General features: G+C 41.9%; 1 protein-coding gene across 2 annotated transcripts in view; it reads left to right on the forward strand.

Annotated features, from left to right (window-relative positions):
- The window catches only part of MAP2K5 (mitogen-activated protein kinase kinase 5), a 118,212-nt gene that overhangs the window by 65,319 nt on the left and 35,947 nt on the right, over window positions 1-16,946 (forward strand). For both annotated transcript variants that reach the window (XM_026040571.1, XM_026040572.1), the window contains exon 17: window positions 7,263-7,292. In XM_026040571.1, the coding sequence (XP_025896356.1) occupies window positions 7,263-7,292 (30 nt within the window). The remainder of the gene's footprint in view (window positions 1-7,262; window positions 7,293-16,946) is intronic.

The following is a 16,946-nucleotide window of genomic DNA, read 5'->3' on the forward strand; positions in this document are numbered from 1 at the left end:
ACACTTGGTTGAAAGGAGGTGTTTCCAATCAAGTGACGGTTCTTATTGGAGTTGTCCTTTTTGCAAGAGAAGTCAATTCTATGTAGTTTGCACGTCATCGCTAATGGAGTATATACTTGAAGTCACACTCAGAAAATAACACACACAGTTCTCTCTGTAACCTTGTAGTGCTCTTGAGTTCCAGGCCTTGATCCTGTTTGACTTCAGATTTTATTCCTATAGCAGTTGCTTGTACAGATGCATTACAGATGTATTTACTGATCCAATGGATCAAATGCATTTGCTAATCCCATGCAGATTCCACATGCGATTTTCAAGAGAAAGAACATAAATATGTTCAAGAGAAAGAACATAAATAACATTATCATTTTTTTCCTTTTTTTACAATAAGCTTCCTCTTGTTACTGTGCATTGCTAAGGACTATATGCAGGGTACGCACCCTTACACCTCCAGCCATGGGGAACGACTGATGACACATACAGAAATTGGCAGATAACTTGAAGGAAAAATTACTATTCTTGTAGAATATATATGTAGTTTTAATTGTTCTGTACAGAATGAACATTTTAGAAATTTATTCCTAGGAAAATGTGAAAATGCTGCTCCCCCCGCCTCTATATATATATATTTTTTTTTTTTTCTGAGCTATTTTGAATGCTTTTTCCAGTAGTGAGATGGCAGTTTCCATGCCTGCCATCTTCCCGCGGCCATCAGGCTGCAGAAGGGCCATGTCCAGCCACGTCGCTGTGTTTGCGGCAGCAGAATTGGAAGCAAAGGTACCAGCGCCTGAGGGTTGGGTCATGAATTAATAATTGCTCTGTGGTGGAGGAGGCCCGTCAGAAGAGCCGAGAACGGGGAAGTTGCCTCGCAGAGCGCTATCAATCACTCAGTGACCATAACTTCCAGTAATTAGTGTATTTTATGGGCCTTTGCTTCAGTGACTTGGAAGCACATATGCTCCACTCACAGCTAAACTTAGCCAGAGTAATATTCCAGGATGATTTATCCGCTTGCTGCGCTGGGATGTAACCCTATATTAGGTGAAGATTGTGAACTAAGCTGCAATAAAGTGTAAGTTTAGGTACAGTTTGCGCAGGTTGAGACCTCCATGTATCACGTTTCTCAGCAATTGCTGCTAGGCCGCTGTGGGCAGCCTGTGCAGCGGCAAGATAAATAACACCAGGTCCACCTGAGCAGATGGACAAAYGGACAATTAAAGGATAATATCAGCTGCGTGGATACGGCATGTATCGCATATTATGAGGTTACCTCTTCCTACACTGTGTAGAACAACTGTTTCTATTTTAATAAAGTTAAAAATATGAAGTATTTGTGGGCTGAGTATGCCTCGGTCTACATTATTGTAATTGGCTTATAATGGAAGATGCTCCTGCCATGGTGCAAATGGAGACGGGGCTTTTGCTTCAGGGATGCCGAGCTGCTTCTCCATCAGTGAACCTGAATTTGGGATTTTCCTCTAGGCCCTGAGCAGGGAGGGACAGGGTGGTCACTCCTTGCTCTGAAATGAAGGATGTGATTTCATTGTGCTGCGTGTCCCAGCAGTTGGACCAGACCTGTGATTTTTAAAATGACCATGTCCCGGATACTTTTAAATACTTCCTCTTAGGGACTGCTTTTATTTTTCAGAAATCTTGAGTCCAGCAAAAAATGAGCATGAAGCATCTTTACTCGAACATGCAGTCTGCTTCATCTTTGTCATTTGTGTGACTTCTGCCCATGACGGTTTCCATGAATTGGGTCTCTAGGTCCAATTTTTTGTGGGTTTTGCCCATGGGCATTTCTTGTTTTCGAGAAGGCTGCAGTGCACTGCTGTTCTGMACAACTCTTTTGAAGAAGTAGTGGTAAAAGCTAGGCAATATAGTGCTGTGTGGAAAGGAAGAAGTATGCAATTTATTCATGATTGTATGCAGGCTTAAGTTTATGCAGTGCATTTGCTATAGCTCATATTTAAAAGAAGTCAAAGTGAAACTAATTATCTTTAATTAAGGTGAATTAGACTTTGATTTTTAATATATTTTATGCAGAGAGATCTTGAACTCATCTGCTCCAGCCAAGGAGCGTCCCAAAGGTTATTAGGGCATATTTCTGTTGGGCCTGCCGGTATTAGTAATAACCTTCTTTCTCATAGTTCTCGACATGAACAAATATGTCACTTCATCAGTCTCTGTTACCCGCACTTATGCCCCTCCGCAGGGGTCGCAGATTCCACAAGTTATCAGCTAATGGCGTTATACATTAAAAATTGAAGCTTTCCCCACTCTGAGGCCTTTCAAGGCTTTGTTCTTAAGCCCCAGACACTTTGGAGTGCAGCTGCAAACTATAGGCAGAAGATTAAATTAATTTGTAACTCTTTTTTCGTCCTGCATTACTAAATCCTGCACATTTAATTGAAACCCTACTTCAAGATGCTTTGTGTTTCTGTTCCTCTTTGTTGTCAGTTTAACCTCAGAAGCACTTTAACGCTGGTAAATTGCTGTTATATCCTTTTGGATTCTTTTTTTTTTTTTCTTTCCTGTGCAATAAGAGGACAGTGAAATTGATATTAGAAGGAAAGAAAAATCTTCGGGTAGTTTTTGAGGTATTTAATATTTATTAAGGTCCATACCCTGCAGAGTTTCAGGTGATTTTAAGCCATCTATCTAGGAATATATAAATTGGTCTTGGAATGGAATTTCACCTAGGGAATTTTATGTTATCCAGTAGTTAAGTCTGATTTTTTAAGTTTCCTGTGTCTGAATGTTCCGAGGCGGCGGCTGCTTTTCCATAAAATGAGGGTTTAACTGCASTGCACAATCTAAATGCAAAATCCTTAGATGGAAATTTAATTGTGTAAAATGTGCACAAAGTAATTAAGAACAAATTTTAGAACATTTCAGACTATAAAGTCCTCCTTCAGCTAGATCACTAGCGATATTGTAAGTGCTTATTTTCAATTTGCAGTTATGCTGAGAAACATGGAATGTGTCTAAATTAAGAATAAAAACATCCCATGCCTTTCAGTATAACTGTAAATTAAAAAACAACTTGCACAACATAGCCAGTAATGTAAGTGGAAGGCTTTATTGCCAGAGTGTCCTAAAAATAGTTTTGAACTCCCTTTGCTCAGCCACTTTCTGAGCAGGGTGAAGACCGTTCCCCCACACTTACTTTTGCAATTCAGATTAACAACATAGGCAAGAGGCAATCAAACTGATAAAGAGGCTTGTTAGACAGGACTTCTGGATTTTCCTTTTCAGTTCTGAAATGAGTATTTATGTTATTTCAACAAGTCACTTTTACTCTGCCTTCATTTATCCACGCACCGAATTTACCTGTATTTATGCAGGTAGCAGGTTGAGCGTAGCTAGAGTTGCTTTCCAGCCTTCTTAGGACAGCTCAGCACATAGGGTTTAAGCACCTGGTGCTACCAAAACTGGCCGTCTTATTCTGACTGCTTTCTCTGTACTTGTTTTTAGGGTGTTTTTGGTATCAYTTGCTAAAAAGCAGCATTCCTGCACACTGCATCGCCGTGTTTCATTTAGCTATTTGGACTTACCTGTACTCTAGCCTAGCAATTCTGCTTCCAGAGATGATGCACCCAGTGCCTCCGTGTGCCTCCCTGGCCCGAGGCTGGAAGTGTGTTCCTTTCGGATSTGTCCACCTGGAAGTTCACCTCATTTACAGCATTTTTCATGATGCAGCCTCTCCCTGAACACTGCAAAGATGATCATTTGAAGTGCTCATCTTTAAGAAAGGGTGGGGTTTTTTTTGTTATTTTTAAATACATGGGCACAGTTGCTCAAGAAGTAAAACATTATGAGACCTTGCCATGATGTGATTCTTGTCTCTGCTCCTGTGGCTTGCTGGCAGTGCAAGTCACTGCACCTTTTTAAATGTTGGTTTCTGCAGTTYCTGTGTGGTGTGAAGCTGCCCAAAGGGAAAGAAGAACCAACTCGTAAAGTTTAAGCATTCCCTTCTCTCCTCCAAACCTACATAAAATACCGATCCGTTTCTGAACCTAACTAGTTAGAATGGAAATACCTTATTTTAAGTTAAAATGCGTGAAAAACTAAATTATAAGTTCCCGAGTTTCATCATGTAAACAAAGAGGAGATGAGRCTTTGATAGTGCTTTGGCTTCGTAGTTTGTACATTTTGCAATCTGCATTGGGCTTATGCAGCATATGTTTAAATGACTTCTTTAGTACAGATGATAGAGACTATGAAAAAAAAAGTTAGTAAAGCTCTAATCTGTTTGTTTTTTTGGTTATTTTTTCCTTTACTTTAGCTGTGATGCTATTTATAAATCTAGATCTACATACAGAGGTCATTGGTTGGCTGAACTTAAACCATTTTACTTAGTAAATTTAATTAAGAAAATACAGTGCAACTCATAAGCAAATGAGTTTTTCCTAGTTTTAAACCAAACCACCCTCTTGAGTGCTGATTGCCTCGCTCGACCCCTGGTGATATAGAAACAGGCAAAATTAAAAAGGACATTAAAGCTTCATTAAATCTGAAACACATTTAGTACAGTGACATATCTGCAGGCTATTTCAGGGAAGATTACATACTCTTTGGTAAGTTTCTTAATTTATAATACCTTGACAATCTTGCAGGGGGGAAGCAGCTCCGACTAGATGAATCGCGTGGTGGTTCTGGGGGCTGCAGCACTGCCACCCGACCTGCTCGTCACTGGTCCCAGGCAAGGGGCAGCTTCACTGAGAAACGTGTGGGTTTTTAGCATCTCCAGAGAACTTGTTCCTGATACATTTATGATTCTTCAGGGCTCCTTTATGTGCTGCACAGTTGTGTCTGGTGGAAAAGTCCATCCCTGGTTATCCTGCTGCCTTCGGAGTCACCCAGGCACAGACCTGCTATGGCCAGAGGTGGTCAGGGAGGGAGTCAGAGCACTAAATACGTAGGGAGAAGCTGTCACTGAGGCAGCAGCCCGTTTTCTGATTAAATAAGGTTTATAGGCTCATGTGCTGTACAGATACATTAATTACCTTGTTATACGATGGGATAAATATGATGTTCCTGTATATCTGAAGCTGCTGTAATGACTGTTCTTAAATCAGTAGCCATAGGAAAAATCAGGATTTCTATTACTACTGTTTTCTGGAAGGTATTTGGCACTGGCAGGTTCCTGGCTATCTCAACCATGGTGCTGTCCTGTGGTCTCCAGCAGCACCTTGGAAGCTGGGTTGGTCCTCCCAAAAGGCAAAAGGATGCTCTGTGTTATTTCAGCAGCTTTTGGTCCTTCAGACCAAGCCTGACAGCTCATTGGGGCCATTCACTCTCTATTTAGCAGTTTTTGAAGACTTCCACCAGCAAATGAGTCCCCATGGCTGGAGGGCTGAGGTGGAGGAGCTGTGGAGACAGACAGGGTGGCAGTGAAGGCTGCTCAGCTCAGATTTATCCATTATCAGGATGGATTTGTTGAGAAGCGAAGCGCTAAGCTCAGCGCCGCACCAGAAACGTATTTGGATGGTAGAATTCACCTCCCAAAGTTTGCAGTCTGAGGCAGACCTGGGGGACAGTGCCCTAAGCAGGGACAGTTAGCTTAAATTGTTTGACTTTAAAGAAGGGGAGGAATTCTGGTCTGTCTTGCCAGCTTAGTGTTGTTTCCTATTCCCGTGAAGAACTAAGCACTCCCTAGAGGTCTTGATTTTGTGACTTCTTAAGTTATTTTTAAGTGTGATTCCTTTTGCATCCTGCATGTGTTGGTCTTAAAAACGAAGCAAACGCGACGATCCCCATGTGGAAGTCCGCAAGCAAAGCTCCTGTATAGAAAGGTGAGGGACACGGCCAAAGTTTCCCTGGAAGAGGTTGCTCTGTTCTGCCATGTGGGTATGGCTCTTGAGCACCACACTCCTGTAATGGCCCGTGGTCCTTACGTACACTGCCACTGGTGAGATATTTAGCAAAGGCTGGTGGTTTTTCAGAGGGGTGCCTGGAGTTGTGCGCTTCCTGTAAGCGTGTGGTGTGTCCATTCAGGAGCTCACTGTGGAGAACGTTGTGCCAATAAGCATGCCTCTTAGAGCCCACTAACTTGCTGTGTTTGTAGACTGTAGTTATAAACAGTATCTCAGTACAGGGGAGCTTCCTTGGAAGGTAGCTTGATCACATTARCAAACAAACAAAAAAAAGCTTATTTTATTTGTTTGAGTTTCTGTTGCATGTCTCTAGTACGAGTATCCTGAGACCTCCTCTGTGTCTGTAGTGGAACAGACGTGGTGGCTTAAACCTCACACTGATGCTGTTACCCAGTCCAGCTGAAAGCAGCACCCAGGTCATCGTGCAGACAAACCAGCAGTACCAGCACATCCGTCACCTTTGGATAGGCCTCCTTTCGAAGGCTGGGTTCCTAAAGGTTAATAGTAGCGCAGCAAGGCTGGGGGTCTGTGGCTTCCCCGCAGCCTGGGAGAGGTGGGATCCAGAGTGCAACTCAGGACAAGAGGTAAGAGCTGATCTGGATAYGCTGAAGAGGAGACAAAATTACCYATATTGGCTATGTTTTACACCACCRAAGGTTCAGCTGCCTTTGAAAGTTTCAGGAAAACTTAGTCTTGTATCAAGCAGAAGGTTTATYATGTAGTAATTATTACATATGGCATTATGACAAAAATAATAGCATTGTTTGGCCTAATACTGATCCTGGTAGGTACTCTAATAACAGATCAATCAACTTATGAAACAGTCCGGGCTATGTGTCAATTTTGCATCTTGCGTAATTGAAAATATGCTTGAAGAACATACAGCATCTCAAATTGCAAGYGTCCCAGTCTTACTGCAGCTCCCACTGTCAGGTTTCTAGCTGGGTTTGGCACCAATAAGGAAATAAACCTCAGCTATGTAACCCAGATTTTACTCTGAGCCGGTTAAGCGAGGACTTTGGGAGTTCCGTGCGTGTTCTGCAATACCTCTTCATTGCAGATAATTATCCGGAAAGGTTAGTGTCGCTGGCCTCACCATTGAGACTGAACTGGTTTAATTTAGAGTCCTCAGGAACTTGGGCATCAAACAGCATTCCTAAGTGGTGCAGAAGAGCGAGCACGAGGCGTGCAGAAATGTAAAACAAGGGGGAAGTGGTGTGAACAACTCCATTCTAAATACAGCCCGTCCTGCGTTTGCAGAATTACTGTTGCTGCCGTTTTCTGGTTTATACAATAGTAAGAGTTGAGTACTTTTCTCTCTTTAAGGAAATGTGCCCTCCATGCAAATCTGTATAACTAGACAAATATTATTTCCTTTCCCAGCTTGCTCTTGGGAGGTTTCCATATCCTCAGGTAAGATTGTTCATTACTGCCGCTTGCCACTGTGACATTCATTCCTATGTATGAAGGTGCAGGGAGCAATTGTGAACGTTTGAGCCACATACAAATAAATCTGTCCTGTTAAATTGAAAAGCGGTATCTTGAAGGAGTCATTTAGAAATCTCTATTGATTTTTTTTTTCAAATTCTAGATTTTTTTTCCCCTCAAAAGAATGAAAATTATGACAATGGTAATGATTGTTTTGTTGTGAGATTAAGGCATTTGCAAAATATCCCAGGATGTACAACAGTGCTTTTAGAGCCAGGAGGGTGTATCTGCACTTCTTTTATATTTTTAATTTTAATTTCAATTCTGAATGGTAGTCCAATGGACTAAAAGGGTCCCCAAATCAAAAGCATAATGTGAATTGATTACTTAAGAGGTTCCCAGATTCTCCATTTTAAGGGGGTCTAAATGCTAATGTTTTATTTTTACTTCCCATTGACTTAACTCAGTTTCCTTGAAGCCACCAATAAAACTATGTCTAACTTTAGTAGCAGTAGGTAGGTCAGTGTTAAGCACTGTATTAATGTATAATGTTTCATTTATTTTGCTAATATTTACTATATGTTTATTCCTGGTAATGGTGAAATTTAAAAATAGCAGCCAACACCAGCCTGCAGAAACAGCTTTGATGCTTACTTTAAAATGTTATTGCAAGATAGATGCTAGAATTCATAGTAACAACTATTCTCTACTTTTTAAAATTATTCTTTTCTGGGAAAGGGGGAAAATGAAGTGTCCAAGGACTAAAATGAATTATTTGGATGTGGTTTTTATGTTTCCATGTTTTATGAACAATGTTTTCTGCATCTTGGTCTGTATAGATCAGAGTGCCTGGAGGCATGTCTGATTTAAAGGTGGTGTTGGTCTGTGCTCTTTAAGCATCTATTAACTTGCTATTATTATGCAAATAACTGTTGTAATACACATACTAATTTATGCATGGTTAGATTATGCAGATGCCTCACAAACATGGTTATTGAATAATAGGCTGGGACTCATTCTCGCTCCCATTTTTATAAGCTGTTTTAAGGAAATTCTCCTGACACTTTTATGGACTTGTAAAGATTCTGCATATGTAGAAATAATACTGATTTTTCACGTTCTCCTGCAGAAAATGTTTACTGACTGAAAGAGAGGRCTTTAACTGCTTGCCAGAACATACCTTCCATATTTACCCATCTTTTTAAAGGAGCCCTTTCCTTCGAGAGGGGGTTGAAAAGGCGGCTCTCGTGCTGAAGTGGCCTCTCGGCGCCGGGCGGCCTCGCTCCTGCTCCTCCAGCAGCTCGGTGCTCGGTGCACGCAGAGCGTTTGAGAGCTGCACAAAGCGGCTCGCTCGCAACGCGAGATGTTCCCCCTTCCCGCAAGCCTTGCAGCCTGGGGAAGGAAGTGAGTGCGTGCCCGGCGTCTGTGCAAAAAGGTGATTTCTGAGTTGGGAGCAAGCCACGATTGCCAGCTTAAGAGCCGTTTTGCTCTCCTCAGTAAAAAATCGCCATGGATTGTGAAAGAGTATTTGGCAAGCCACTAGTCCATGAAATTGTATATATTTTTCATGTAAAATTTTTGAGGAGGTGAAACTTTAAAATGTAGCTGTTAAGCGTTTTGAGCAACTGCTTTTCATGGGGCTTTTGAACGCGAAGCCTGCGAGTTTTGGCCGTGTGCTTTCCTAGCTGCTCCCAGGAACCCGCAGCAGCCCTTGCTGATTAGGTCGGTAATTAGTTTTGGGGGGTTTTGTGCTTGCTTGGTTTTGTCTAGCTACCTGTTTGCTGCCGCATGTCAGGGCCTGGCTCGGGTAGATCCTCCTCCCTGCATTGGGCTCACTCGAAAGACCCAGCCTAATGAAATGTGTGTTTGCAGAATCCCTCCCCGAGCACCAGGAAGTTCCTTCTGTCCAAAAATGGAAAGTAATAGCATATGTTTAAGAACACCTGAAATTCCCTGCACGTGAAAGCCCATCCGCAGCTGTGCTTGGAAAAAGGAAAGAAAAAAAAAAACCCGTTCTTTTCTTTTTACTTTTAAGACACAGACAAATGGTGTGTACAAATTCGGTTTAAATGAATAAGATTTATAGGRGGAATCATTGCAGTGTGGAAATTTAGGGCACCTGCAATACGCCAGCAAGATTAAAGGATGGATGTTTTCTGACCCGGAGTAGAATATTTTACTGATAGAGCTGTCTGCTTTTCATGGCCCAAGTTTTATGAGCATTTATTTCGCTAATGCTTGTTTGTCGTATTGTCATTATTTAATCTGATGGGCACAATAGGGCCCTGTCTTGGAAGCACTTGAGCGTGCAAGCAGCTCCTCGTGCAAGTCAAGCTGCTCCCGTGCACGTAAGCGCTCAGAGTTAGCGTGAATTTTTTGCCTTAATGTGCAGCTCATTTCATAATCTGCRGCAAACTGCCAAATGTAGCGATTTGGGGAAGAAAATAAGACAGTAAAGATCTAAACAAACTTGTGCATTTAAAGAAGTTTGCAAAAGGAAAGCCTTGTTGCTGATAATCCCCTATGCCTGTGAGTTGGCTGGTGTTTGGGGTTTGATGTTTTTCTCCCTGGCACAGTGTTGCGATGTTACTTGTTTGCTCTAATGTAAAATTCCTTTTGGAAGAAGCAGAGTATGACGCTCATAGGATTTTCTGTAGATACAAACATAAGCACTTAAGGGTATATTCTTCCCCTGATGTGTTTGCATAACTCTATTAACGCTAATGGGAATGGTGCACACACAGGCACAGAGAGGAAAAAGACTCTTTTGAATAAAATTCTTTCCTATGTAAACATTTAAAAATGAAAGGAAAAAGCCGTTTGCTAAACCCACTCACTAGCACATAGTCTAGATTTTTAAATAGTTGAAGGAGAAACACAGGGGAAATTAGTTTCATATATCTTCAAAAAGTTAAACYTTAAATTATCGGATTTCGTTTTTTGATGGCAATTTATATGTCTTTGCAGAAAGAGCTGGGGAAAAACAATAAATAAAAGGCTATGGATTTTCCTTTTCCCTTTATTATTTAATTAAATTGCAAGTTGGAACCCCAAAGACATGCAGCATCTGAAATAACTCCGAGCTGTACAGTTAATCATGTAAATCCAAATTCAGGATATTATATAAAAAGCAAGATGGGGCAGCGACGTGTTTAATGGTAATGCAATTTAGGCAAAGTGAACAGAATTGCCCACTGAATATTCTCAGCTTGTAGTCAAACTTTATAGCAAAGCAGTATTTTAAAAGCATGATACATCCATTAGGGAAATATTCCAGAGAAATCTGCAGCACTGAGCTGCCGAGGATTTAATCGGCTGCGGGAAAGCGCAGATTATGACGACTGTATTTAAGATACTTCTGCGTTTAGAGAAATGCTTTCCTTCCTTCAGCTGTAATGCCAGGCATCCGTTAATAAATTACATGAAAATGACCCGAAGTTTAAAAAAAAATAAAAAAATAAAAAAATAAAAATCCCCCCCCCCACCTTCTGCCCCCTCCCGCCCTGCTTCCCCCACCCCCAAATCTGAGCAAATAGTGCCCCTGGTATTGTAAAGCTTTGAATGTTTTCACACCCCATTAATTTATTACTTCTCTTTCCTCATCTTTAAATTTCTTTTTTTTTTTTTTTTTCAAAAAAAATTCTGGCTCCCCGCTGCTACAGCGATTTTCATCTTGTTGTTAATTTTCCCTGCTCCATATGGAGCTCCAGACATTTCACCTGGAGGCTGTACTAGATTTTGCTGTAGCGATCGCACTTCCGGAGGCCAAAACTGTCATTTAAGGTGCCTGGTGCATCTGTCTACGCCAGGCTTTTCACTGGCACCGGCGAGTGTGAATAACAAATTGGATGCACCTGAGATTCGGATGATTAGTGTGTTCCCGAGGATCCCGGTGCGTCGGGAGCAGCCGCGGCGCCTGGATCCGCTCGCACCTTGCGCCGGGAAGCGGCGGCATCCGGGCGGCCCGAGCGCGCCGAGAGGAGCAAATATTTCATCCTGCCTTGTCATTGATTAGAAAAGAGCCTTTAATTTCATTTCACCCCATGTTGTGATTAATTTGCATTCTTTGTCAGAAGTTAATGGAGTTTTTTATGGTTCACTCTGAAATCCTTGAAGACATCAGAGTTGATCTGATGTTTATACAACCGCCAGCGGAATTTTTCCGTTTGATTGATGGGGAGCTTGATGTTATTCCAAACGGCTTTTTAAGCTGTTTTTAAGAATTATTTGAATAAAATGCAAGCGAGATATTGTTATAACGATCAAGATTATCTGTTAAAAATCTGTTTCAAATAAGGAACATGATAAGTAGGAAAAAAAAGATCAAAAAGACAAGAGAGATGATGAATAGAGAAGATGATATTTGTTAAAATACATAATCCAAGTATCCAGTAAGTTATTTCAAAATGTGGGGCAAGTAAGAGAGACCTTATTTTAAGGTTCTTTTCAGTAGTAAGAATTTATTTTGCGGCATAATAAATAATGGAAAGGAATTGATAAGGAATTTAGTGGTAATTAGGTTTCCCCCTTCTTTTTATTGTCACAGCTTTTTCCGCCTTCATTTTGCCAGCAATGTACAAACCAGAGCACCGGGATCCCTAACTCAGCCGGGCAGGCCTGTTAGTTCAGCAAAATGATGACATATTGCCCGTCTCGACAAGGAGGCATTCCTAAATCCCAGCGCAAAGAAAATTGGGGATTTTATAGCCCAGGAAAGCACTCGCTATAGCCTTGCCGTTGGTTTGCTTTATAAGAAAATGCRCAGCCAAAAACCAGCAGGGAAAGAAATGGTTGTGCTGCTCCTGTTAKAGGGGAGGCTTTGCCCTTTTCCCGGATCCCGGCATCCGAGAAGCGTCAGGGCGACGGTGCCGCCGCGGCTGCTCCGGGGGGACCGGGCACCACGCGTCAGGAGGGAAGCGATTTTCAGCAGCAATAGATTCTGCAAAAGCGTCTTGATTTCTGATACCAAAGCTGGGTTTTGCAACATTTCGGGCTTTATCCTCTCATCAGCAAATTCTGCCCTCGCTGTGGGTCCTGCAAGTAAGATTTAATTATAGGTCAAAAAGCTACTATGCAAGCACTTCCTTTTAAAAGCAGATTAACTTATGTGCTGTATCTTAGGCTGCTGACTGATTGTATGGTTTTAAATGAAGTTGCTGCTTTCTGATCCCCGTATTAGCATAGGCTAAGATTCTTTTTGTTATATGTAATCCATACTATTGACCAAATTTGGCCTGGTTTCATTTAAATGTAAGCAGGTTGTCAAGAAAAAATATTTAGTTTAACTTAGCATGTAAAGTAGCCGTTTTACTGTTGGTTTTTCAATTGACGGAAACGTCATTTAAGCATTCATTTATTTTGTGAGAATAAATTGAGGGTTGGTTACCGGGCATTTCCTAGCAAGAAAGAAATGTCTTTATCTTCCACATACATCATTATATCTAACAATTTAAAAGGCATTAAATACTGTTCAAATAGTAATGCAAAGATGGTGATTATTCCTAATTAAATTATTTTGCAGCATAGTAAGTATCCATTTTAGGAAAATRTTTTTGGTTTTATAATATATTTCAGAAATTACCGATCAAGATTTTAGGTCATTTGCTTTTATTTTAAACTCTATCCATTTCTTGTTACAGGTTTCACTACATGTAGCATTAATTAGCTAAAATACTTCACATTCACATTTTTGTTTTATTACATTTCTCCTTAACCAGAAATAAATTTGTACTTAAATTTGATTTGTCTGTTAGAAACTTGTTGTTTCTAATCTGGGCAATGTGAATGGTTTCAATTTTCCCAGAGATGTTTTCTTTTTCGGAATGCAGAGATTTAATGAGCACGTATATTGATGTTAGCTGAATAAGCATCAAGACACATTCATATTTTTATTTTAATCTCTTCAATTAAAAAAAAATATAATAATATGCCCAAACTTGGAAAAATAGGAAAATAGTGGATCCTGATTTTTGTAACGTATTATTTCTAAGTGGATTCTCAGCTGAGGGCTGGGAATGGGTCACGTGTGGTGTTTGCTTGGCGCCTCTCGCCCTTGCATGGCCCRAGGTCCCAGGTCTGCTCCGACCCACACGTTGACGTCAACCCCAGACCCAGGCTTGTTTTGCTCTGGTGGGACAATTGACAATCCAAGAGAGCGTGGTGGTCCATGGGTGTCCATGTTTTCCAGTAAGAGCCATGGCATTGTCACTCTTCAGGACTTTGATCCATTTGTATAGGAAAACTGCTGCATGGCACCAAATCTTTTGTTCTTCCATGCAGTTGTTAGCTTTCCTGTAAGGATCTGTGTGCTGGGACCTTCTTGACTGTGCAAGTTGAGCAAGATTCTGAATGGAAACGATGCTGGGCATAGGAGCAACCTACTGAGGAGCAAAAGAGTTTGGGAGGAAATGGTGAAATCTCTTCTGAGAGATTTTTGCTATTGTTTTGGCATCTCCTGGTACTTCTGGTGGAGGGCAGAGGTTGCAGTGGTGCTTGGAAGGAAATTCCCCATGAGGTGCAGCCCCACAGTGGGTGTCATGAATGGCCTGAACATAGAGTCACAACTAGGAGATGAGCCCCTAGGAGGAGGCTGGTAGCAGCTGGATTGATTTGTTTGGCTGGTTATTTGAGGTGGCCATTTACAAACTGCCAGTGTTTATTGGATTTGCAGAACATTGACCGCCCTTTCCTGCGCTCAGCACCGGCTGTCCTGGCTGGGATGAGAAGGAGCCGTGGTTCCCCCCAGGTAATCCAGGAAGGGAACTGCAGGACCTGAAGGAAACAGAAGCAAGTGCAGAGCGGCGCTCTGCTCTGTTTATCTCCATGCAGCTGTAATGCTTCAGAAATTAAGTGATGGGTCACAGAAGTGGGCACACCTGCTCCTCACACCTGCATGAGGCTCTTGGGAAGGAAATGTAGGAGTCCTGGAGCTTGCTCTTCCCAAGCCTTGTAGASTGGGGATGCGGAGCCTCTGCCTGGGGCTGAGGGAGCCGTTTCCAGTCTGTCCTGGATGTATGTGCAGCACGCGGGACCATCMTGGCTGCTTCTCCTGGTCTCCTCTGTCTTCTGGAGCCCAGGATGGAAGGTGAGGGAATGACTTGAGGACCAAGGAAATGATCTGAGGGCCAGGTTTCCCATCCAGAGCACTCTTCAACACCCAGCTCCAAGGAACTGTGCCTTTAGTTCACCCGAGAGTGCATCACTGCCCAGCCATCCTGCAGGCAAGCAGAGACCTAGAGAAGATGCTGKCTGCCCACCGTGGTATCTTCTCCTGTCCAAACCCCTCAGCACTCCAGCGTGCTTAGAAAGCTCCAAGTGTGTACCCAAAATGTTGCTTTTTGGGGATATTTAAGACTTTTAAGATCTCCCTAGAATTATGTTTGATCTTTAGGCATGTCGTGGCCAGTGATCTCTACTTGCAGATCATTGGGAGAAGCTGAGGATTTTTCCAGATGGATTTCGGGGCCGCTGGCTGTGCTGCCCACTGCTGTAACCCTTGACATTTCTACCCTTCAACCTAGACAGCRCCTCTGCCTAAATGGAAGGTCGTCACCTCCTAGATGGTTTGTTCTGTGCCCTGCCACCGGGCTGGATGTCCTCCTGCAGGATACGGGGCCGGTCCCACATGCAACGAACATGGAGAGAGACAACGTGCGGAAAAGGGGCCTCGCTTGGCCTGGGAGAAGAGGGACGTGGTGGCCCCAGGTCCTGCTCTCGCTGCGGCCCCGTGGCCACCGCTGTCCTCGGAGGCTCCCCGTCACCTCCGCGGCGCGAGGCCCTTCCTGCCGCCTGGTTGAGTTGTGCTGCTAACCCCTGGTAAACAGATTGCGCTCAGAAGTGGCTGCAGTTCAGTGGTGGGTGAAATCATCTCTCTCTATAAATTTGCTTGCAGACCTCTGGGAAAACCAGCACAATAGAAGTGTAAGGATATATTTAATATTAAGGATTTTGTGAATTGTCTCTCTCTTTTTTTCCCATGGATTTTTTTTTTTCCTTTTTGCCCTCTGTTGTTTAGAGGAGCCAAGTTTGCAGTTTGCAGAATGCACGGTCAAGGCGTTCCTTTGAGAAGTTCAGGAGCAGATTAGGGATGAGTCTTACTAGTTCCCAGGGCTTTGACATCCTTCAGGAGCTCATCCAGCTTTAAATTTGTACATTTAAAATTGGTCAGATATACTTGAAAAAATATATGTCTTAATTCCAGAGGAGGARTAGAAGTCATGATGATGAAGGCCAAATGGAGATGCTTTTTCTTGCCTGTGAGGGCAGAGACAAAGCAAGTGTGTGTTGGGCGTCTCTCAGAAGGAGACTGTCTTTGCTGTTTTGGCTGTTTAATGAAATTTAAACTTCATTTTTAGAGATAAAAGCAATTTTTATGTTCTTTTACAATCATAATTGCCTGGATTAGGAAAATAGATTGTTTACTTTGAAGTCACCCTTAAAAATCGTAGCTATATTTATTTGTATATGTATTTTTGTATTAGAAATGAGAAAAGAAAATCACTGGCTTGAAAAGCAGTATGTATGTAAAGAGAAAATTTGTTAACTGATACGGGAAGATCTAACCCTGTGTCACCTGCAAATCTCTCAAACAAGAGCTTCAGGGCAAGTCCTAATTCCAGAGAGTAAAAGCGAAAATTAAAGCTAGAGCTAGTGAGTTCTCCAAGTTACCTGGGGTGGATTCATTTGAGTTTCCTTGATTGTGCTTGTGAATGTAATGCGAAGGGGATGGCAGAGGTCTTCTCAGCCACTTCCCATCCAAAGTGTCTCCATGGAGACAGAAATATAACCTGATGGTCTGTCAAAAGTTGCTTTTCATATCCAGAGGCGGTCATTAAATAGTAGATGAAGCAAGAGGCAAACTTTTGCGTTTTTAACCAACCTAAAAAAAATGACATTTGGAGAATAGAGTTTTTCTTTTTTTTTCCAAAAGACCGGTGACTTTTCATGACCTGAGAAATAGACTGTTAACATGGATGGATTTATTTATCATTTTGTCTCTTCCTTCAAATTCTGAAGTGTCATACACAGTAAATAAAGTACAGGTCCAGAAATATAAAATGACTGCTCCGATTCTGCAAATTTGCAGATTTGGGAAAAAAAAAATCCCAATGTAGAGGAGACACTTACAAAATCTTCTGACCAATTGCATCTTCCAGYGATGGTTTTGTGAGCAGGTCGTGGATTCACATGCACATGTTCTTTTTCCTGTGTGGCTGAGGGAGCAAATTAATGGCGAAAGGCTTTAAGTGACTTTTTTTTCCCCTAAATTGAGAACGATATCTAATGAGAACATCAAAGCCTTCCTTGATACTTTTAAAATGCATATTATACCTTTGTTGTCTTCCTTTTAAGCGGATGCAGCCGCATCGTTTAAGATTAACCTCCCTCCTCAACTTCTTGTCTCCTGACAGTGCATGAAAACCAAGCTGTTGGGAGGGGAGAAAAGAAAGACAAAACAAAGGAAAAAAAAAGAAAAAGGAGAAAACAGAAAGATAAAACAGTTTGTGTTGAATATTCTTAAAACTCTTCTTAATGTKCTATAAAATTGGATGCGATACTTTGCTTTTTCATGAACTGTGCACAACCAGCAAAGCATCAGCTGCAAAGTTGCCTTCAGTTAGGTTTGTTTTATAGTTGCAG

The sequence above is a fragment of the Nothoprocta perdicaria genome, unplaced genomic scaffold (genome assembly GCF_003342845.1).
Source record: "Nothoprocta perdicaria isolate Ctin4 unplaced genomic scaffold, notPer1 scaffold_26, whole genome shotgun sequence".
NCBI classification, from domain to species: domain Eukaryota; kingdom Metazoa; phylum Chordata; class Aves; order Tinamiformes; family Tinamidae; genus Nothoprocta; species Nothoprocta perdicaria.